Source organism: Natrix helvetica, assembly GCF_964273705.1.
Source record: "Natrix helvetica genome assembly, chromosome: 1".
Lineage (NCBI taxonomy): Eukaryota > Metazoa > Chordata > Lepidosauria > Squamata > Natricidae > Natrix > Natrix helvetica.
In genome coordinates, this window is record NC_138548.1 from 238,877,993 (window position 1) to 238,902,309 (window position 24,317).

At 42.2% G+C, this 24,317-nt stretch overlaps 1 protein-coding gene across 1 annotated transcript; it reads right to left on the reverse strand.

Annotated features, from left to right (window-relative positions):
* Positions 1–2,658: 2,658 nt before the first annotated feature.
* Positions 2,659–12,236, reverse strand: BTBD17 (BTB domain containing 17; the record flags this gene model as incomplete). Its single annotated transcript, XM_081938730.1, has 3 exons — positions 2,659–3,903; positions 5,406–5,682; positions 12,143–12,236. The coding sequence occupies 3 exons, from the start codon at positions 12,234–12,236 to the stop codon at positions 2,823–2,825; spliced, it is 1,452 nt and encodes a 483-aa protein (XP_081794856.1). The 3' UTR covers positions 2,659–2,822.
* Between the last annotated feature and the right edge of the window lie 12,081 nt (positions 12,237–24,317).

Genomic DNA, 24,317 nt, shown 5'->3' on the forward strand with positions numbered 1-24,317 from the left:
CAAATTTGCATGCTGAAGGAAGTCAATGGACCGCAGTAACGGGTTCAAGTAAGATCAAAGGTGGAACTTCTGAAATTCTGCACACTAAGGTTGTCAACATTCAACACATCTTGGAAGACTCCAATCCAGCCACCATTCGTGCAGTAGTCAAATTTTATGCTCCCAAGGTGTTAATAAGGGAAAGCCAATTAAAGAAATAAAGACTTCTATTTTCATCAACATCTTATTCAGTTATTTTAAATAATTGTAGAGGACATTTAGGTTAAAGTATAACTTTAATATATTAGATTTATTAATGTTAGGTAAATAAATATTATTGTCGAGGGGTGTCCAGAGTATACCATATTTGATTTACTTTAGAGTTGCCAATATATCATTGTACTTATTTCTTTTTGTTGATCCTGATTGTATTTGTTATCTTCTATACCCTATTTATTATTTTACGTTGCTGGTCATTTACTGAGTAAATAATAATATTGCTAGAAGATATTCTGATTTTACAAACAAAAAATACCTCTAACGCTGAAGATAAAGTTGGTTTAGCACTGTTGTCATTACCAAATCAGAAGAACTACTTAAGGTTTCTTGGTGATCTCCCAAGAAACCTTGGCAGTTTCTTGGAATTAATGGTGTATTTGCAGAAATAATGCAAGCAAAGAAGAATTAATAAATGTTCGACTAAATTGTGCCAGCAAATTCTAGGGAATGATCCAGTGGCTAACAGATTGAAAATGTACAGTCTACAAGAGAAAGGAGAATTAACAGAATGTGTAAATTCTTAGTTTCTCATGCTAGCAATATAATACTTAGGATCATCCAATACAGATTACAGCTGTACATGGAAAGGGAGATGCCAGATATTCAAGCTTTTTTTTTCCTGGGAAGGCATTATTGCTGGATTTTTGAGAAAACCAAAAAATTCCAAGAAGTCAATATGCTTCAGAAAGAGCCTCAGCTTTGTTGACCATATGAAGCTGTGGGAGGTCCTTAGAAAAATAAGAATTCCAGAATATTTCATGTAAAACGTATATATAGAGCAGGAAGCCACAATCCAAACGGAAGTCTGACTTAAAGACAATCAAAGCTGTATATTCTCTCCTTATTTAGTCAACTTACTTACATGTTGAATATATATCAAGAGAAGTTGGATTGAAGAAGGTGAGCATTATTTTGAAATCCAAGTACAGTGCTGGTGGCATTACTCTAAAAGGTAAGCAATGCAAAGCATCTGGGACCCTAGTAATGAAAGCCAAGGAACATAGTGAAAGAATGATTATATCTAAAAAACACCAAACAAATGACGACAAATACCACAACTAGCCCTATAACAACAATGAAGACGTTGAAAGTAGATGACTTCTGCATTTTAGTACTGACTGCCAACTGTAAAACCAGCAGTCAAGAAATACACCGCCAATTCACACTTGGTAAGGATAATAGTAAAAGTCTGGGAAGAGAGATTCTGATATCATGATGTATATATACTTACAAAGATTGGTTTGTTTTTTATTTATCATGTTAAAAGGGCCCCACGGGCACCATCTAGCCATGTTGTCTTGTACTCTAATTAGGAGAATATTACAGAGAAGGAACAATGATGGTGAGAAGACTAACTCGCCACATTTGCCATTTTTAAATGGTGATTAAAGTTTTGAACCAGGAGTAAGCAATGTAGTGCCCACTATTATTATTATTTTTTGCAGTAGTTACTTAAGATTATTTAGAGTATGTCATATTAGGAGATGGGGATCTTAATCTGCATTAGAGGGTTTTTTTAATGGAAGTAGCTATGGTAGACATTTCCGATTTGCACAGGGTTGAAAAGATATTGTCCGGCCATTAGTTCACATACACACAATCACACAGGGTTAAAGAAAATAATGGTTTTTATGGCCTGTGTTTTGACCAGTTCTGTAATATTTTAGTCACCCTTCCTATTCCACATAAGATTTACAATTCCAATCTCAAAAAAGCTCAGTAAATTCTGTTTAAAAAGCTATGGGACAGTAGCAGTAGACATAGAACAAACAATGGATTTATTTTTTTAAATTTTTTTGCAGAACTTTATAGGGTTTCAAAAATCTGCAGAATCTCCATGACTAAGGAGACAATAGGCCAAGTAACAATAACACTTCCAATACAAAACTAGCAGAAATCCATATTGCAGAACCATGTTCAACTGATTCAGGGAACTACATCCTAATTCACACACAACAAATTATCTCCATGGAAATTCCCTGCAGTTGGTAATCTAAAGTACTAGAGGAAGCAAGGAGAGATTTGAAGGTAGACAGAAGAATAACCCCACACCAATTTCAATCAAATTCCAAAGGAGGTTTTCTGTCAGGGTATCAGTTTGTAATTATCTCAAGGGAACAAAACCTCGTGGGGAAACAAGGGGAACATAAGGCAGCTTCTAATTAGGCCAGGAAGACAAAATATATATATATATATTTTTGCTATGTGACATCTTTGATAATTACCTATTCAACAGCACCATGAGAATCTCCAGTTTTACCCCAGTCTCTTCAAATTGAAGGGAGATAAAACCTTAAAACAATGGAAAGACAGATAAGAGAACCTTCCACTCCCTGATTAATTGCCTCTAGAAAACAAAGTCCTCAGATTCAAAGGGAGCTTCTTTTATACAATGAATTCTCAGAGCTTCTCCAACAGGGCCAATACAATTTAAGATGCACAGAGAGAGAGAGAGCCTGCGTCAGACACTTTATTACTGAATAGAAAAGTCAGTGCTATCCTCCAATGCAAACAGCGGTTCTCTCCTCCTTGATGTGTCCAGCTGTCTCTCCCCCATTTTCCTTCTACTTTTTGATCTTGATGAGTGAGTGGTAGACGGGCTTGACAATGATATGCAAATGCAAAGAGTTGTCAATCAGGTATTCGGAGGTGCGTTTCTGCAAGTCGGCATATATCAGGAAATCGGCAACTTCATCTGTGCTCTGGTGGAAGTTATAGGTGTGCTTGACAAAGAGTTTACCCTGCTGCCTGACACCCACCAGAATGGTCTTCTGGAAACTGATGCCTGCAAAATCTGAGCTGGTTGTGGCTGGAGTGATAACCAGACGGGGACGTCCGTCCTCGATTCTAATAGGTTGGATGGCACCAGAGACCGAGTCGGAATAGACAGGACGCAGGCTCACCGGGAGCCAGCGAGGAGAGAAGAGGACGTTCCATGTCACTCTTTTGGTAGAATCATGGTTGCTGGGGCCCAGCTGGGTCTGGAAACTGGTACTACGGTCATCTCGAGCAGGGTTATTAATGACCCACTGGGACCCCCAAGAGATGGAAAGGTAGTTACGGGGCAGGAACATACTGCAGTTGATGTCAAAGTATTTGGCAAAATGGATTGGGGAAGCTGAATGGAACTGGAAGGCTTGGAAGAGTAGATCTTGCACAGTGCTGTAGTGTTTCACCATCACAGGAGACTGTTTCTGCAGATGGAAAAGATGGTTGGGGGAGATCATAGGATAACGCAGGGATCTCAGGATCTTCTCCACTACAGGGTCCTCAGGCTGATTTGTGGTAATCCACTTCTCTATGCCTGCGTACAACTCCAATTCACTCTGGAGGACTAGGTCAGACCTTTCAAGCAATAGTAGCAGCAAATCTAGGCTTACAGAGGCCCATTCAGGACTACTCATGACAGCAGAGAAGTTCCAGGCCAGAAACTGGAGGCAGCTCTCCTGCAGAGCCTCATCACCAATCCCCACTGCGTAATGGTACCATCCCACTACATGGCCTTGGCTCGATTCACCAGCCAAGTGGCACCTCATATACTCAGCTATCCCTTGCTGCAAACTGGACACATGGTATTTACTGGCTAGACGGTGAAGTGGGATGGCTTCATGGAGGAATATGGAGACTTCGCCACAATACAGATACCTAGAGAAAGAAGGCAATGAGAATCCGTTTTTCATGCCAGGTTAAATAATCATCTTGCTTATATTTTGCAACAAAACTTCCCTTTTAATGGGGACAAAAGAGATGGTGGGATTTATCTCTTTAGCCATCTACACAATCCCCATGTCAATTCAGCACCGCAAGTAGTAGTACAAGTAGTATGCATTTCTTATAAGTATCAAATCTGGATATGTGTCCACTGCTGGGCATTTAAAAAAGAAATCATCCAGCCATCCACATGTGTTTGATATTGCTGTGCTTATTCTGCTTAAGCGAGAAGGAGCAGTTTTACTATGATGGCTACAGAGCCACTTCTATCTCACTTCCCTTCTCCCAACAGATCTGCCATCCCAAGCTTAAAGAAGAGAACTGCTTCCCTACCCCACCTCCCCAACTCTTCCCTTGCTATTTCTCTAAGCCCTAATAATCTAGAGTTGAGCTGCCAGGTTTGATACAATTGGTCACAAAAATGGGAAAGATGACCTTTTGGTACAACAGAAGATTCCTCATTTTCCTGCTGCCTAAAAGAGAACGATACTGGAAAAATGGTGACAAATGACCAGCAAGGGAAAATGCATGCAGCAATCTCAAGCAGGTAACAGGAGGGCAGGTCCGCATCCCAAGCTTACATCAATATGACTCCAGCAGTGGGCTGCTGGGGGTTCGCAGGGGTTTGGGGTTCCCCAAGAATCCCCAAATCCCACTCCTGGCTGGCCCTGTCCACACCACCCCGCTGCTCCCAGGAGTTCCCATGCGGCCTATTTTGGATGCAGGTAAGTGCAGGGCGCGCATGGAGGCTCGGGGAGGGTGAAAAACGGGCCCAACGGAAGTTCTGGAACACCAGAAATGGGCCTGTTTCCCACCTCCAGGGGGCCTCTGGAGCCTGGGTAGTCCTTTTTTGCCCTGCCGGATGCTCGAGGAAAGCCTCTGGAACCCGGGGAGGGCAAAAATCCCCCCCCTGCTGTGGTGCAGGAGACCGAGTAGGTCACACCCACCATGGCCACACCCACAAAGCAACCTGGCAGAGAACCCCTTGCTAACATTTTGAAACCCACCCCTATATGACTCCCTTCAAAGGTTTTAAACAGCAAGTGGAAGGTGGGAAGCTCTGGAAGAGGCCAAGAGGAGTGTAGGCTGTTTCACAATTGGCCAGGAGGTAGAGTTGAACCCAGGCTTGCGCTTACAACCCCTAGAACAAGCAGGATGGTGTTATACTGTGGTTAGTGAGCCATGCGGAAAAGCCCTTCACATCTTAGCAAGCCGTGTTTCTCAGACCTGTTTATCGCTGACAAGGTTTCATTCAAGGTCTTGTCAACAAGGTCCGTAGGCACAAGGGAGGGTGATCTGAAAGACAAACGCTGCCTGCAGAAATCCAGCGCCCCTCCTGGCATGGAGTCAATGAAAACAATTCACACACTACACTTTCTAATCTGTGGAATTTCCCTCCCTCTCTCTGTATGGAGAGCAGGCCACCACCCGTTTACCTGATGAACTTTTCAAAAAGGGCCACGTTGTCAGGCGGCTCGTGCAAGTCAAGCACTGTCTGGTTCAGCAACAGGGTCTCAAAGGTCTCGCTTTGTAAGCTGAGCATCAGCTGGTGGACGTGAAAGACTTTAATTTCGTCAGAGCCAGCCGTGTGGACCCTCAGGGTGGTGTCACTGGTGTTCCCGTTGAGCAGAAGATCCTGAAGCCGCTTCAGCAGCAGGTGTGAATGGTTGATGGTAACCGCTGCAGGATCCCCGATGGTTTCTGCCTTCTGGACTGCAGCCGACATGATCAAAGATAGCACGAATGGGCAGTGAGATTATTCAGCCAGGAAAATAGGAGAGAAGAAAATGCAGTGCAACAGGGACGTGTCGCTATGAATGTTTCGTACAAGTCAGGAGTTTGCCAAGGGAGCGTGTGATAGTGTATCTTTGCAACTGGACTTCATAACATATCCTACAAAATTCAGATCAGTTTGCACCAAACTATAGGCAAGCAAGAGGGAAAGCAAACAGAGCATGGCATATTGTTCCCTGTGGCATTCCACCCACCCAAGGTTCCTCTCCATGGAGTTAAGCCAGTGATGGCAAATCTTTTCAGCACAGAGTGCCCAAAACGGAACATGTGTGCGTGCTGGAGCACTGGAAACCCGAAGACCAGCTGGCTGGTGCACTGCATGCCTGGGTTTTTTTTTTGGCTGTTTTGGGGGCTGTTTTCAGGCCATTTTTGATCCCTTTTCAGGCTGTTTTTGAGGGTGTTTTTAGCCCAAAAAACAGCCTGAAAAACAGCCCCCAAAACAGCCACATGCATGCTGGAAACTAGAAGAGCATCTGGTGATAGCACTCGTACCCTCAGAGAGGGCCCTGCATGCCACCTCTGGCACACGTGGACATCATGGAGCTAAGCAGAAAGCAAACATTCAGTGGAGTCTGAAAGCTTTCCACAGTAACATAATTACTCTCAGTAGCGTTTTCCAGCTAACCATGGTTATTTACTTTGTCTAGAGCAGGGGTCGGCAATCTTAAACACTCCAAGAGCCACATAGGTCCTAAATGGAAGCCTCCCATTCAATTCTGGAACCGACCGGAAGTCCGGTTCCCCCCACCATAGAGTGTCCTCCTAGTGTGGCATCCTTTTCCCTCTGCTGACTGGAAGTCCGGTTCCCCTACCATAGAGTCTCCTCCTAGCGCAGCATCCTTTTTCCTCTTCCTGTCCTAACTGAAAGCCCTATCAATTGTGGAGCCGACCGGCGACAGGAAGCCCCAGCAGAGGGATGAAAGAGCCACATGCGGCTCCAGAGCCACAGATTGCTGACCCCTGGTCTAGAGGGCTGATGAGCATTAATTGGGGTCCTTGGGCCATCAAACATATATCCGTCTGTGAAGTAGGGAAAGAAACAAAATTGCTCCCCAGTTTGCCTTTTACTTGTTTCCCTTTACATTGGAGGAAGGCAGAAGAGACCAAACAGGGCCAGGATTCTTGTGTAGGGTTTGGCAGCTTTGGGATCTTTGTTGTTAGAGACAATTTTATAGCTTCCACTAGAATATTCATGCGTTCTTGCCTTGAAATGATGAGAAACCCTGTTGCTGAGTTGTAGCTATTGGGGCTGGAGAGAACCTGCTGGCCATGAAACGGATCCTCTGGGAATCTCAGATCTCAGTTTACTCCTGCCTAAATCACTATGAATATTTGGAAAGAGCAGAAAGGGGAAAAGCAAGGAATGACTCTAGCATTAAATCACAATTTATCTGCACAATCAAGCTTCCTATTCTTCTAAGTGTGGCTTGAATAACTACCAGAGAACACCACAATGCCCATCAAATTAAGTTTACATGCTACCCTTCCCATAAATAATGTTTCAAAAGAGCTCACAACCAGAATAGCTTCCTTACCTAAACTTCGAAATGATTCTGTTAGATATATTGCTCTGTTTGTGGGTGCACTCACTGCAGGGGTGGGTTCCTGCCAGTTCTAACCTCTTCTATAGAAGAGGTTCCACAAATCTACAGTGCCGTTTAGAACCGGTTCCAGCTCTCTCTCTCCCCCGCCCGTCCGCACATCATCAAGATGAAGAGTGAGAGGAGGAATTCTGGGGAGTTGAAGTCCACAAGTCTTAAAGCTGTCAAGTTTGAACATCCCTGGGGGTTTCTTTCTAAAGGATTAGGGTTGCAAGAGTCTTGTAACTTGACAGCTTTACGACTTGCGTGCTTCAAATGCCAGAGTTTCTGAGCCGACATGACTGGAGGAGGAATTATGGGAGTTGAAGTCCACAAGTCTTAAAGCTGTCAAGTTTGAACACCCCTGGGGTTTTTTTTCTAAAGGGTTAGGGGTGCAAGGGTCTTATAACTTGACAGCTTTAAGACTTGCACACTTCAAATGCCAGAGTTTCCGAGCCAACATTTTGGTTGCTAAGCAAGAGCATTGTTAAGTGAGTTTCATCACATTTTACAAGTTGACCATGCCCACCCAGTCCCATGGCTGGCAAGCCACTCCCACCCGGTCACATGGCCAGGAAGCCACTCCCACAAAGCAGGCCACACCTACAGAAGAGGTTCTAAAAAATTTTGAAACCCACCACTGACTCACTGCTATGAAATTCTGTGACAGTGGTTCCTGGTGATGGGTGACAATGACAACTCCCCTTGAATTGGTGTAGGTGAATAATAGGGCTCCAAGGATGGATTCTGCTTGCAGTTCCTTCATAGGATACGCTGCTCCTTATTATTGTCATTTATCAAGCAGATAGAGAGCCAGTTTGGTCTAGTGGTTAGGACACCAGTTAGAAACCAGGAGACCACAAGTTCTGGTTCTACTTAACGCACAAGGTCATATGAGCGACCTTGGGCCAATCCCTCTCTCTCAACCCTAGGAAGTAGGCAAGGGTAAACTATTTCTGAAAATCCTTGCCAAGAAAACTGCAGGGATGAATCCAGGCAATTGCCAGCAGTAAACGCTGATTCAAAGGCACACAGAAATCAAGCAGTTACAATCTATTCTGCATATGCAAAGAATCAGGGATAGACTTTTTTCCTTCTTCAGATCATCAATTTCAGAATCTCTTAACTCAAAGCTATGAGAAATATAACTTACAGAATCATATAAGGGTCAAAGCAATGTCTTGTCGTAAAGCTTTTTATAACAACTTTGCTTATATGAAAGGACTGATGTTATTGTTAAAATATTCATGACTGGGAGAGAGATGGGAACAAGGTCAGCCAATGAATAGGCATAGGAACTAAGTCAACCAATGGGAGCTTAAACAGATCTGAGTCTGTGCAAAGAACTGAAACAGAAACTTAAGCAGTCTGCTGCTCTGAGAAGTAAACTAGCAGTCTGTCTGGGCTTGTCTGCTGAAATGATGCTAACTGCATGTGTTTACCTGTAACTCTCCTGCCTTGTGTTTATTTGGAAGAACCACCTGTTGGTATTATACATTTATTCATCTATTCTTATGTATATAAAGAGGTTAATGAATCCTGCTGCATCCATTATCTGTGTGTGCTTCTGGATTTGAAGTTATGCAACAAACGCTGACAGTTATGTTGGATGTTGAAAATGATTTCTGAATCACAACGAACCTAAGTGTTTGACCAACATCTTTTTACTGGAGTTAATTAAGAGGAGATAATCCTGTGTCATGCATTTCTCCCGAGGGCTGTGTTTTTTCTAAGGAAATAATCATTAGACTTTGGAGAAAGCAACCTATCCTTGATTGGGATGTAAGGTGTAAATACGTATACATGCATAGCAGAGTTGTGTTTGTGATAAGTAATCATTGATGCAGGGAGTGAGACAGAGGTAAAGAATAGATGTGAACCAGGCTAGAAAGCAAGAGACTGTGAGTTCAAGCGCCGCCTTAGCCATGAAAGCCAGCTAGGGCCACCTTGGGCCATTCACTGTCACTCAGCCCAACCCACCTCACAGGGTTGTTGTGAGAAAAATAGGAGAAGGAAGGAGGATTAGATGGGATTGCCACCTTCAGTTATTAATAAAAATAATAAAGGCAGGAAAGAAAGAAATGATATATGGGCTCTCACAGCACGTTATCCATTTATATTATATGATAGCAACGATATCTTGAAATGCTCTTCATTTGGTGCACAAAACAACACTGTGTTTAAGGATAACTCCAATCAAGTCATTGACTTTATGCGTTGACTTTAGAAAATGAGCATTAGGTTTTATTTACATTTATTTATGCAACCTACCATATTTTTTGGACTATAAGACACACTGGAGTATAAGACTTTGAAGAGGCAAATTTTAAAAAAAAGTTTTTGCACTCGGCAGATCTCCCAAAAACGGCCCATTTTTTGTGAAAACGGACCCTTTTTTGTCAAAAAAAAGGGCATGCATAGCCTTTAGGAGGCTTGTAGAATGCTCCTGGGGGCGGGGGGGACAAAAACAAGCAAAAAACAGCCAATTTCCCACTCATTTTTGCCCTCCCCAGCCACCAGGAATGCTCTATAAGCCTCCTAAAGCCTATGGATGACCATTTTTGCAAGGGGGGGGGGTTCCGGAGGCCAAAAATGCTGTATTCAGTGTATAAGATGCACCCAGATTTTCACCCCCTTTTTTTGAGGGAAAAAGGTGTGAAAAATTTATAATCCGAAAAATACAGTATATTCCTGGCCTTTGAGAAGCTGCTGTAATCATTTCTAGATCTATATAAGTGAACCCAGATGACCGGCATATTCAGGGTTTTACTGTGCCTCACCATGCAATTGTGCTCATTGCAATTTGGGATGGCCTTTTATAATTACACTCTATAACCCCAGATGGTCTGAAGCTCAGGAGGACGGCAATTACTCCTGCTATTCCTTGAGGGTGTCAGGGCAGACACTTTACCATTCTCAGGAGTTGGATCTGAGCCTCTGGCCATCATTAAATCAATGAAATCATTGCCGTCCAATGAATTAAATGCTTGCCCCGGTCCAAGATGTGTTTCAGGGCCACCCTGGGGGGAAAAGAAAGCTGAGTCTGTTCACATTCTCCGTCTCTTGGCTTGGTTCTTGGTGTCCAGTCCAACTTGGGCAAGGGATAAAAGGGTCACATTCAAAGGCAAATAAACAAACCCGCTTTCTCTCTGTGTCTCTCAAGGACAAAGAGGCATAATGCGATGGGAAAAGGCTCCTTAAAGAGAAAGGCACCCAATGTGGTTATTCCTAGGAAAACATCACTTTTGTTGAAGCCACTTCAAAAAGAAAAACACTGGTGACTCTTCGCTCCAGAGAGCAGAAGAGAAACAACCGCACAATGTCCTCTTTCAGCCTCGTATTGTCCATCTCTCTGCAGCTCTTTTTGTGGGCTTCCTCATATCCGTATCCCAGATTCCTTTGATATTTATGTGGGGGTTCTTCCTGCATTCGGCTGTGGGACATTGATATGCTTGTTTTGCAGTGAGGCACAGCATATTAATGTGGCAATTTTCTTATTTTAACCCTGATTCCCAACTCCCCACCTCACCCCACCTCTTTGTTCACAATTGAAAGTTCATGCCTTTGGCTTGCCATGAAGTGCTAACAGCTAAATTTGGAATATCAAAAAATGAGTTAAAACACAAAAACACAATCTGATTCCAAATATCATCATTTCATTTCGCATAAGTGGTAGCACAGTGAATACAGTCCAAAGATAACTTCCAGTCGTGAATTTTATATCCCATTCAAATTCCCATCCACCTGGGCTATAAATTGATTCAACCCAGACTTTTCCTTTTGATTTCCTTGCACCCTTCAGTGCCAAGTGAGTCTGGTTTAGGTTATATTTGTTTAAATCTTTATCTCAGCCAAAGGATTAGCTTCCTCTAGAAACAAATCCCTCTCCGATCAAGCTGAATTAGAGATTGAAAGTAAAGGATGCAGCCTTTCAGAACAACAGGAAACCCAGCAGCGAAAAGGTACCAGAGGTTATCCATATGGTTTGTTATTGTTGTTCAAAAAACCCTTTTCTATTTCAGCCATAAACCAAGTGGCTATCGGGAAGACAAACAGGATACCAAGGCATGTGTGCTCTTTCCAGTGCAGTTCTGTTAAATCAGTTTAAAGACCAAATGAGTTACTCAGTGAAAGCTGAAAGGGCCACCGTTTCAAAGCTGTGAGAATCCTCACTCTGTTCGACTTACGTCTGAAACCCTCTTGGCAGTCTGTTCAAGCCACACACCTTAGTTTGACTTGAGACTATTGTTCTCTCTCTCTCTCTCTCTCTCTCTCTCTCTCTCTCTCTCTCTCTCTCTCTCTCTCTCTCTCTCTCTCTCTCTCTCTCTCTCTCTCTCTCTCTCTCTCTCTCTCTCTCTCTCTCTCTCTCTCTCTCTCAGCTTTAATGGTTAGAGAGCAAGATCATGACTTCTTGGGCTCGTGAATATGAATGAGGTGCTTTTCTAACCTTGGAGTCAGCAATGTGGAACGCATTGCTGTGGAACAGGAGAGGCCAACTCATTCCCTCTCATTTCCTCACGCTGTAGTCCTACGACAAACTAAGGCTACAGTATTTGATTTTTAAAAAATCTATTATAAATGCATTGCTTGTGGCTTACACACTTTTGGAGAGCACCCCTTCGAAAAGCCTTTGCTGATTCCGATGTTCTGCCAGAAACATCCCCCATTCTAGCTGTTGTGGGGTTTCCACACTCATACCATGCACCAATGTGACACACACACACCATACCACATTTCCATCACCACCGAGCCCAGCAAGTTCACCTGGAGTGTTCCTTCCCAAAAGCCTTTCCTCTTACCTGCTTGGACAGCTAGACACAGCAGTGACAGGGCAGCCAGGAAGCAGGCCCATCGCCGGGGTGCAGCTTGCTGGGTCCCTAGTCCTTTAGCCATTCCTTTTTTTTTTCCTGGAGAAGGTCCAGAGAAGGAATAAGCCCTCAACTGAGCGGGCTAATCTGTCTGACTCTTTATGTAGGACACTGACTCCCCCGGTCCCGCTTGCCATTGATTGGTGGAAAACTAGTAACAGCTGTTACCAAGGAAACGGGTTAAGATTGTGAATGAAGGCCTTTGGGGCATTGTGGGACTCCCAGGCGGTTGGCAGAGTCTCCCTGAGGAAGTAAGACTACCTTGATCCCTCAGCCTGCTGGAAGCTAAGCAGTTGAACAAAGGGCATCCATCTTTTCGCTTTTGCTTTTCTGGTATCTCAGTTTCAAAAGTTACAAAAGTTACTTTCTTCCCGACACAATGTTCCAAAAATACTAAGAGAGAATGAATGCTGCAAAGGAATGAATTCTCTCCCCAGCTTTGATCTTTGCATATTTTAGGTCTGTTGTTATCAGCTGGCTGAAGGTTGGCAGCAGAGCTTCATAGAACACAGAATCCTAGGGCTGTAAAAAACCTTGGAGGTCTTCTAATCCAACCTCAGGCCCCTTATACCATCCCTGTCAAACGGTTGTCTGGTCAGTTTTTGAAAACCTCCAGTGATGGAACATTCTCAACTCTGGGAGGCAAGCTATTCCATTGATTAATTGTTCTCACTATCAGAAAAAAAATGCCTTACTTCAGTTTTTCTCTGTTTGCTGAAGTATGGGATATTCTGCTCTTTGACACTTGTTTGTTCCAAAAGAGGTGTGTGTCACCATATAATGGTCTTCAGCGAGCAACCTAATTTTCCAGCACTCTAGATAAATCTGGCATACTAATGGACTAAACAGAGATATGAGGGTATTTCCACAGTATCGCAGCGGGGCAGTATCACAGTAGGGGAAAAGAGAGTGGACTGCGTTACATATGATTATAATATCTCCCCTGCAAGATATATAAGTATATAGGCTTACTACAATATGCTTAAGTATATTTACTAGCAGCAAACAAGAAAAATCTGTTTTGCACTCTGAAAGTTGCAATTCAGCATCCCAGCTGAGATTTAAAGCGTCCTGAACTATTTCAAATTCATAAAGTTATTTGCCTGTGTAGCCAATAAAGACTTCAGTATACTATAATCTATTGACTGAATGCTTGGCTAATAACCTAGAACCAGGTTTATCTGTCCACATTATGGGCAGTTCAGAATCTATCAAAATTAGAACAAAAGATGAGATAAACGAATAAAAATTGGCAAGTATATGCATGGATGATGCTTAAGGCTTTTTCTGGAGAGTATCCTAACTTTTCATTCTCCATCTTATTCTCTTTTCAAGAAAACAGACCTCCCAGTTTGGTGAGCAACAGTGTGGGGAAAATCCAGCTGATTATATCTGCTCATGCAGAAATGTTATGTGAAAGGAATATGAGTCAGCCATAAATGAACTGACCTGGCATGGTACATCTTTTATCAGCATTGAATGGAGAGAGAAGAAACCACATTCAAATTGCCAGTGTACCAAGGAATTCACTGAGTTATAAACTGGATAGATAGATGATAGATAGATGATAGATGAGATAGATAGATGGTAGATGATAGATAGATAGATAGATAGATAGATGATAGATAGATAGATAGATAGATAGATAGATAGATAGATAGATAGATAGATAGATAGATAGATAGATACAGATGAGATAGATGATGCTAAATGATGATGATAGATATAGATAGATGATATATATATATATATATACAGATGAGAGAGATGATGCTAAATGATGATATATAGCTAGATAGCTAGATAAACGAAACAGAGATAGATAGATAGATAGATAGATAGATAGATAGATAGATAGATAGATAGATAGATAGACAGACAGACAGACAGACAGACAGACAGACAGACAGATGATAGATGAAAGATGAAAGATAGATAAATAAATAGACAGACAGACAGACAGATGATAGAGAGGGGGGAGAGATGATAGAGAAAGGAATATTTACGGCACAGGCTTAGTTACTTGCTGGAGTACCTACTAATTCTGCCCATCTCATAAGATCCAACAAGCTGGATATGCTCCAAGTCCTTTCTACAAAGCAGCGTCATTTGTGGGACCCAGCAGTTGTGCCTTCTCTGTCATGGTACCTGCTCTTTGGAGCTACATATCTCTGCCTCAAGATTCAAATCATCCCGGCTCTGTTGGCCTTCTAGAAGGTCTTTCCCCCAGGCATTGCACAAGGGTTCTGGATGAATCTGTCTGATACAGCAGGAAATTGACTGACTGTGGGTTGACCTAAGTTTCTTTTCCTTCTGTTGTTTGCATCTTGTTAATCAGAGTTGCAAGTTGCAAGTTGAGTAGCTATAAAAATCTATTACATGCATACATACATACGGTACATACCATGGTTTTTGTTATGAGGAAAATATTAAGAAAGATTCCCACATGGATTATTTTAAGCTTCTCAAGAAAAAATAGTATAAAAAATTGAGTCTAGGACAACTCATCACAGCCAATTTGTCACCAGACATTATAATTTGCCAATTCAATACTGTATTAATGATTTCATTCAGTTACTTTTATTATTGATGAACACGTTTTCATCAAAATTACTGTAATTCTTGTATTTCCGGATTGATTTTATTTTATTATTATTGGGCACTGTTAAATCAAATTTAATTTAATTTTTGCATTTGTTGAATTATCCCATCGCAAGTTGGCCACAGTGAGTTGGTCACGGGGGGTTGTCCCATTCTTTAAAAATATAATCTCTTGAACCATTTCAGCTCCTTTGTATCAGAGCTATTTCTGTTATGACAGTTTTACCCAAAAGCACCATCTGTATAAGTGTTTGTGTGTGTGTGTTTTACTAGTTGTAATTTGTCATACATTCTTTCATATTTACATGCATATAGATTGCTGTTTGTACTTTGTTCATCTTCATAGTAAATCATCGTATAAATCTATCCTTGTTTTTATCATGTGTATTTTATATGCATGTTCAATTAATACTGGTAGTAAAATATTATAGATGACTTTTCCTCCAGTAACAACCAATGAAATGCAATTTAATCAATAAATTAAGCTTTATCTGAAGAGGCATTCTTAAAAGGATAACCCTATTGTATAACGGTTGGGTAATTTAGACATTTGCAGCGGGGAAATTGGTTTTTTTTTTAAATCAAAAATAATGTTAGGCTGGGTGGCATGATGAAGCCCTTAAATATATCGAGTAATCTGATCACTGTTTCTTCTTGCAATGCTCAGAACTCACTGGATTTTTATCATTAGCTTTTTTATTTCATTACCTGAATTTTCTAATGCCTCCGTGCCAAAGAGCAAAATGTCTGTGAGCCATGCAAATGTGAGCTTCAAATGTTTCCAATGATTCTGCTTCTCCTGAGTTATGAAAATAGCTTGACTGGGTCGGTGGGAAAGGAGATGGCAGGATGGCCCAAATCTGGGCAGCGAGATGGGAATCAAACTAACGGGCCAGACATGAAAAGCTTGCACAGGAGGGGGGCAGAGAAGAGTTTACACTCCAGTTGCTTGCTTAATTCAACCCAGATGTCTGCATAAATCCAGACAGCTACTCAATAAATAGGAACAAGCTAATATTTCCCCAGCTGTGACCAAATTGGATGTATCTCAGATGAAAGTCATTGTGTTTGCCAGAGCATGACCCCGGGATAGATGAAAACGAGCCTGTGCTGAGACAGAGGAAGAGGAGGCCGCCCGCGTGCGACTTTCACTGGCTAAAATCCATATCTACAGCGGGGTGACTTCTCCTGGCTAGGCAAATGGAGCCACATCCTCAGAACTAATCACTCCTATTTAGCAGCCTCGCCTGTGCAATTAGAGCCTACCCAGCTCCTAATCATTCTGTCAAGCGGTTTTAATATGGTTCTAGAAGTAGCCCATTATTTTTGTAACATCCCCTCTTGTTTCACTTGACAAAGGACTCAACACTACCCCGAGAGATGTTCCTACATGTATAGCAATAGCACTTAGACTTATATACTGCTTCACAGTGTTTTACAGCCTTCTCTAAGTGGTGTACAGAGTCAGCCTATTGCCCCCAACAATCTAGATCCTCACTTTACCCATCTTGGAAGAATGAAAGGTTGAGTCAACTTGAACCTGGTGAGACTCGATCTGCCAAACTGCTGGTAGCCAGTGATCAGCAGAAGTAGCCTGCAGTATTGCACTCTAACCACTGCGCCACCACAGCTCTTCAGACACTATGTTTCTAGCTTTCCATTCTGAATGACCAAAGAATTGTCATAAGTATAAAGGGTCATGGATAGACTCTTAACGAGAGAATGTATGATCTGTTAAGGGAGGGAAATAATAAGAGTCCTGAGAAAATGGAAAATGTGAGAAAGTAAGTCCAAATTGATTCTCTTCAGTATAGGAAGTGGCAGAGAGAAGCTCTGGAGACATTCAAAGTTGATGTCTGAAGATGGCAAGATCAGGAAACAGACACCATGAGAATTACAGGAACACTACCTTATTATTTAGGGTATGAGTCTTGAAAGCTTACTAAAGACACTCTTTTATGTGCAAACATCTTTACAAGCAGGAGAGAGTGCAACCAATAGGTATGTTGATCAAGTTAGAATATCCAACCCCTTATAAATATTTTAATATACATTACATAACAGAAAACGAATGAATGGATTGATCTACTTATTACCGGTAGTTTCTAATATTGGACACTTGGAATAGCTAAAGAAGATAAAATGATAATTACTCTTCAGTGATTTTAAGCAAATACAGTATGGCAAATGCTACATGGACTTTGGATCATCTGTTAATCAAATTCAGAAAGAGAGATACACAAGTACACTTATTTATAATAATATGTAAATATCTTTAAACTCAGCAGCTAATTGGGCTCCATAATTAATTAATTCAATGTCTACATTTCATTAGTAAGCTAGTAATACATTTTATTCTTTTTTTATTTTATCACATTAATAGTCACTCAGCCAATAAAACACCTGTGTCCAGAAACCACATTTTTAGTGGTTCACATTCATATAATTAAATATCTAACATTTCTCAAGTGATGTTTTCCCAAATCAGAGAACTAATAAATTGAATCAGTTATCGCCTTATTCATTGATAATCTTAGGGATGATTTAAATATTTTCAATTTCCGAAAGCAAAGTTTTCTACTTTGCAGGATGAGAGAAATAAATAACAAAAGATGACATCTGAAGTGCCTGCCTAGTTTACAAAATTCATTTGAGTTAATTTGATTACTCAGTTTAACTTTAATGTTAGATCCTTTAACATTCTTCCACTGTAGTCTTCTATGCATGGAGATGGCAGGTTGAATGGTACACAGATAGAAATGGTACCCTTATCAACAGTAATTTTACCTTTGAGCTGCAAGGCAATAGATTTCATACCATTTGACTCTGGACAAAGAGCATCTCCTAGTGGCCATATGAATGGATTGAATATCTAGCTTTCTAGGCACTTTACCATCCAGCCCTGATAATTCAAACAACAAATATTTTTGGAGAAAGAAGGCAAAGGAGGGCTCAGTCAAAGCTTGAGAGCTATCTTTGCCGAGCCTGGACAAGTGAAAAGCTACATTAAAATCAGTTCCTTATCTCTATCAGAGTAATTGTTGCTTTTGATGTCATCTGATCAGACTCTTTTTCCTCTTCTCAGTAATAAGGATTTAGTAACTAAACCAAGAAGAGATACTTAGGACAGCAGTTATCATGGTTCATATTGGGAGAGGAATGATGAAGGAAAAAGAAGATAAGGGAAGGGAAGGGAAGGGAGGGAGGGGGGAGGAAGGAAGGAAGGAAGGAAGGAAGGAAGGAAGGAAGGAAGGAAGGAAGGAAGGAAAGGAAGGAAGGAAGGAAGGAAGGAAGGAAAGAAGGATTGACCAAGTTTAGAGAAGAACAGGAGAGAAATATTTGGCTCTTAAGAAATAAATATTCCAAACTGAAAAAGGAAGGAAGGAAGGAAGGAAGGAAGGAAGGAAGGAAGGAAGGAAGGAAGGAAGGAAGGAAGGAAGGAAGGAAGGAAGGTGTCTCCAAGTTTAGAAAAGAACAGGAGAAAGATTTGGCTCTTGAGAAAGAAATGTTTAAAGCTGAAAAAAGGAGGAAGGAAGGAAGGAAGGAAGGTCCAAATTTAGAGAACAGGAGAGAAAGATTTGGCTCTCAAGGAAGAATTATTTCAAGCTGAAAATATGAAGTGCAGCTGGTGGGTGGGGGAGAGATCAAAGATCAAAAACAGTGTAGATCCTTGGCCCTTTCAGATATCAAGTACAGTTCCATTTGTCACCTCACACCTATCTCTACCTGCCACTAAGTGAGTGTGCCATAACCAGGCAAATATGGATTTTTATATTACTAGTGGCAACGGTGCTCAGTGCTGCCTGCCATTTGTAGGTTAATCGCTTGGCAGTCCATCTGCTGATCGGCTCATTTAGCCACTGGTGCGAAAAACAACAGCTTGATGAGAAAAGGCACACAGTCCACAAGAGGAAAAACAGAGCGATGGGGAGAGAAAAATAAGAGAAGGAAAAATCAGCTTTGGACAGGTCAATAAAGAGGAAACATAGGAGCCCCCTCTTACTGAGATCAATTAGAGGAAAGGAACTCAGGGACATATCTTGGGTTAGGCCAGGCTCATATTTTTTCACACAATGACACCCATGTGCCTCACCCCCCCCTTTAATTAGTGGTATAATGGAAACCTGGTGAATAACTGAAATCCTCCATGAGCAGCGATGTTAGCACATCTCAGCTTCTGGCCTCTCTTCTGAAGGCCATTTTACACCTAGCCTTTCTCTTGACTTGATCGGAGAGCCATGCTGCAGCCTGAGCCAATTATTTAGTCCTCGTGTGATATTATCAGTTAATGCTGTTGTTATTATCGGCTAATTCCTCTATTTTACAGATGGCTGCATTTAACATATGCTCACCTGGCCCTTGGAAGCATCCCTGGGTTGCTGGACTCTCACTTCTTATCAGCTGTGCAGAGAACAACAACATGAAAGGGACCTAGTGTTATGTGTCATACAACCAGAACACCCAACCACACCAAGGCTGGAGAAAACTCTTAAGTTTGAGGGATTTTCCTTTGCTATTCACCTAATAGAAATATGCATATCTCAAGCGTCAATCTTGCTACTATCCCTAGGACTGAGATTCCCAGGGCTCCATTTCTAGATTCTTAGCAAACATTTTTTTTTTCATGTCTCTCATGGAATACTAGTTCTGACGAGAGGAAAACGTTGCTGCAACATCTCAGTTTGGTATTTTGGGGTGCAGAGCTTCAGTCAGCCACATTCTCTCAAGCATTGGGTCTAAATTATATGCTAACTACAAGCTGCTTTGTTCCAGTTTTGTTTTCTCCTTCCATATCTTGTTAACGTTGTGTATTTAAAACAGAATGCAGATGGAAAATATACATTTCAACTAATGGAGTCAAGCTGCAGTCAAGCTGACTGTGCCAGTAACTGGCAAAATCAATTTTCTAGAATTTGCATGGAAAAAAGTGAATATTTCTATCTTTTCAAACTTCACTTATAACTCCTAAAATATATATACTGTAACGTCTCCCTTCAGTCAAATAGGAAACTGAAAGGAGGAAGGTTGACTGATCTATGTTCCTTGTGCACCATTTTTCCAAGAGCTATCATCTAGTAACATTCTTCCTTCTTATCTCAGTGACTTTTAATATAAGAAGAGCTCTACTAACCAAGCAAGGGCCCATCGGCTCCCACGTTCAGCATCCCAATAGATGCATTCAAATAATGATTGTAGCATTTAAGGCAGGCCATCTGTAATTCTGGAGAGAATAATCAGACACCACGAATAATAACCAGGAATATTGCACGGACCGGCTGCACATGTGTTTAAATATTTTAGGGGGAGGGCTTATTTGAGGCGGGGCTTATTTTAGCACATGCACTCAAAAGCCCAATTGGGCTTATTATTCAGGGAGGTCTTATTTTCAGAGAAAGAGGGAAACATTCCAGCATCTATGGCACTGTGTCTCCTCATAAACAAGGTCATAGCATTTCTGCTTTGAACCAAAGTTATGTAAGAATGTGTGTCTTGGGAGAAGTTTAATAGGGAGATGGGCTGAGATATCAACACACGTAGATGGAAACATGTTCTGCCCTCTCCATTTCATCTCACAAGGGTTGTGGAGCAATTCCTGAACCAGGCAATGGACTCAATGATAGATTCTTAAGTGAAAGGCAGAGGCTATCCAGACATGCTTTTTAAATCTCCTGCTAATATGCTCTATCTTCTGGCAACGTAATAGCAGTGACTGTGAGAGGGATCTTGGAGTTTTAGTGGACAACCAATTAAATATAAGCCAAGAGTGTGTGAAAGCAGCCAAAAAAGCCAATGCAATCCTAAATTGCATTAACAGAGGGATACAATCAAGATCAAGTGAGGTACTAATATCACTTTATAAAGCCTTAGCAAGACCACACCTAGAATATTGCATCCAGTTTTGGTTACCACTCTATAAAAAAGATGTTGAGATTCTTGAAAGAGTGCAGAGAAGAGCAACCAAGTTGATTAGGGGACTGGAGGCTAAAACATAGGATGAACAGTTATAGGAACTGGACGTGTCTAGTCTAGTGAAGAGAAGGACCAGGGGAGACATGATAGCAGTGTTCCAATATTTGAGGAGCTGCCACAGAGAGGAGGGGGTCAAGCTATTTTCCAAAGTACCTGAGGGCCAGACGAGGAATAATGGATGGAAACTGACCAAGGCGAGATTCAACCTAGAAATAAGGAGGAACTTTCTGACAGTGAGAACAATCAACCCATGGAATAGAAGTTGTCTTCAGAAGTTGTGGGAGCTTCATCACTGGAGGCTTTCAAAAAGAGACTGGACTGCCATCTGTCAGAAATGGTGTAGGGTCTCCTGCTTGGGCAGGAGTAGATGACTTGCAAGGTCCCTTCCAACTCTGTTAATCTGTTAAATAGGTATAATCCTAAATAATAATAAAACAAGTTTTAAAATGACACAGTGGAAGGATAAAGATCCAGGAAGAGGCTTGGCCAATTACTTTCCTAACTCCAGGAAGAAAACTGCATGAGTGTATCATCCAGAGTCAAGTTCAATTCTATTAAGCGGCCTGATAAGGTAGACCACATCAGGAAATAAGGCAGAATAACTAGAACTATACTTTATAAAAGTAAGCCAAAGTAGCAGAAGCTTGCAAGTGTGATTGTGTCTTTGCCCCCCCCCCTGCCATACCAATTCCCCAATGACTCAGGAAGGAACCAAACTGAGTCACTTGCTAACACTGTCTCCTTTCACAGGGTGCGTGTTTGCATATATGCATGTGAGAGATTTTTTTTTGGAAGTGGAGAGAAAAGGTTTGCACCAGTAACCTCTGGATTCCAATAAGTTCAATGCAACCCCCCCAAAAAAAGTATTGTAGAAGTAAATGGTTAAAATCTCTCCTTTCCCCCTTCTACTGTCATTACGTCATTGCCATATTCCTCGATCATTGTGTCAGAAGAATAATTTGGGGTTCCATCTCAAGCCAGGACTGCACAAGAATAAAAAAAAGGGATCCAGACAGCTGTGAGGAAAGAAGAAATATTTATTTCTAAAAGCAAAACAATTTGCCTTTAGGGGCAGGCTGCATAGAAATGGAGTACAGTGGCAGATTTTTATAGGGGAAGCTTATCCAGGGTGAAGTGTCCACCTGCTGAATCTAGATGACACTTGAGGTGTGTTTGTGTGTGTGTGAAGATATGTTTATTCTTGTGAGCATGCAGTCCCTCTGGGAGACCTAATTTTATTAACTCTGTGTTTGCGGGTCTTATCCTTTGATATGTGGATTAGGTCTGGGTAACTTATTTGGGGGTTTGAGGAAGTTGCTGATTTTAACTTAGTTTCCGCTTGACCATCAATTATCTAGGGGAGACACTGATTCTCAAACTATTGCGGATTCTGTTGATATTTTAAGGGAAGGTGGAAACAGTATAAAGAATAAAATATACTTGGATATAAAACAACTCACAACTGAAAAAATTAGGGGGAGAAATGCAGTAGCCTAGAAGGATTGCCTTCCCTTGATCTAATCTAAGCAGGAAGGCCTGCAGTGTGGGCCTCCTCTGGGATTGATTATGTTTACTAGAAGAACCTGTGACTCAAAGCGTGTTTGATCAATGGATTGGCTGATGTTCTTGGACAAAAAAAGCTTTGCGACAATTATTCACATTCTGGTAACCACCTGCTTAGGTCAATGATCTGTAGTATATCTGGGACTGCTTTTGAACCTTGTCCAAAAGTTCCAGTTAATCAAAACCAGGACAGCTAAGCTGCTCTGTGGGACCTGCCCATCCAAACTCATTAGGCTTGAGCGTAACCATCTGCACTAGCTGTCGTTGTGGCCCGCCAGCGGCCAGCAGAGCTGGTGGGAGACTTGGACAGTGAGGAGGTTGGGGAAGAACATGGGCCAGTCCTGGAGTCTGCGGAAGCCTCTGATGTGGGCTCTGGGTCAGAGGCAGAGGTGGGGCCAGGGCTGCCCGACAGTCATCAGCTGCCTTCAGAGTCAGAGATAAGTGGGCCAGGAGAAGGGAACAGGTAAGGAACAAGGGCCAACTCGGGAGTAAAGGCGCAGGTGGATGGTGAATGGCCCTCCCATAGGGAATAAAGAGGAGCGAAGGGGGAGTGGAGCTTGCTGGAGATAATTTGTTCGTTTAATTAGTGTGAAGATTTGTTCATGACTCTCAGAGACTCCTTGCCAAGTATTTTCTTATACGGCATGGCGTTTGGAAGATATTGGCCTTGGCAGCTCTCCAAGCCTGATAAGGTCTGTGACTGTAAATTCACCCTTGAAAGACTTTTTGCCGATACTTTGCTGGATGTGAATGAGAGGAATTCACATTAGTTTAATAAAAAAAGGCGTTTTGTTGGGGCACGGAGTCTGCTTCGTGGTTTGGGGAAGCCTAGGTCAGAACAGCTGTGGTCTCTTTCCAGATCCAAATCAAGCTATTGATACTCACTTTTCAAGCACTGATTGGTTTGGGCAGAGTTTCTGGAGGAACATCCTCTCTGTCGTTCGTGCCCCTTACTTTACTTTTACTTTTATTTAGATTTTTATACCGCCCCCTCTCCCCAAAGGGACTCGGGGCGGTGTACAGTCAAATAAAAACACATCAATAAATAGAAGATACAAACACAAAGAGGAGGCGATAAGAAACTGTACATATCTGAAGTAAAGTAGCCCCTGCTTGAAGGTCCTCGGGTCCTCATCTCCATCTCCAAGCAAAAGGCATCACGAAATCTTTAGCTTTGGGAGAGGAAAAAGGAGGCGATGGAAAAGAAGACTATGCGTTACAGACATGCATGAGAAGCTCTCTCTTGGGAGGAAGGGTAAGAATTGACATCAGAGGTGTCAGAGGAGCCACAAAAAAAAAAGTCAAGAGGGCAGCTTTGATCACATAGCTGCAGCCACACCACAGTAACCTTTTTTTTCTCTTTTAAATCACCTCTATGGCTGATCTTGAGACAAACTGTCTGCAGAACAAGAGCAAAGCGACCTGTTGCTTCTAGCCCTCTTCCGCCTCTTTTCACTCCTTCTGTCTCAGCTCACTGTCCTCCAATTTGATTACACCCACACTATTGCCATAGGTAAAAGCAAGCTCAAAGGCAGGCAGCCTCGCTGTGGAACACACTCACTGCTGGGCAACATCAGTGGACACCAGTTTCTGGGCCAGAGGGCAGCGTCTGAAGAAGCCTTCGGCCTGAGCCTCTGGGCAGAAGTCCATATGGACATCTATGCCAGTGATGGCGACACCCCCCCATAGGCGCGCACAGCTTTCTTGGAGCCCGGGGAGGGCAAAAACAGCATCCCCCACCCTCCCGGAGGCCCTCTGGAGGCCAGAAATGGACTGTTTTCTGACTTCCGGTGGGTCTGGTAGGCCCAGTTTCCATCCTCTCCAGGCTCCAGAAGATTTCTAGGAGCCTGGGGAGGGCACAAAAGAGCCCAATGCGCAACCCAGAGATCGGGAACGGATTTCCGGGTTGCCCATTGAGCCATTTTTCTCCCTCCGGAGGTTTCAGGAGGGTTCCCTAAAGCCTCTGGAAGGC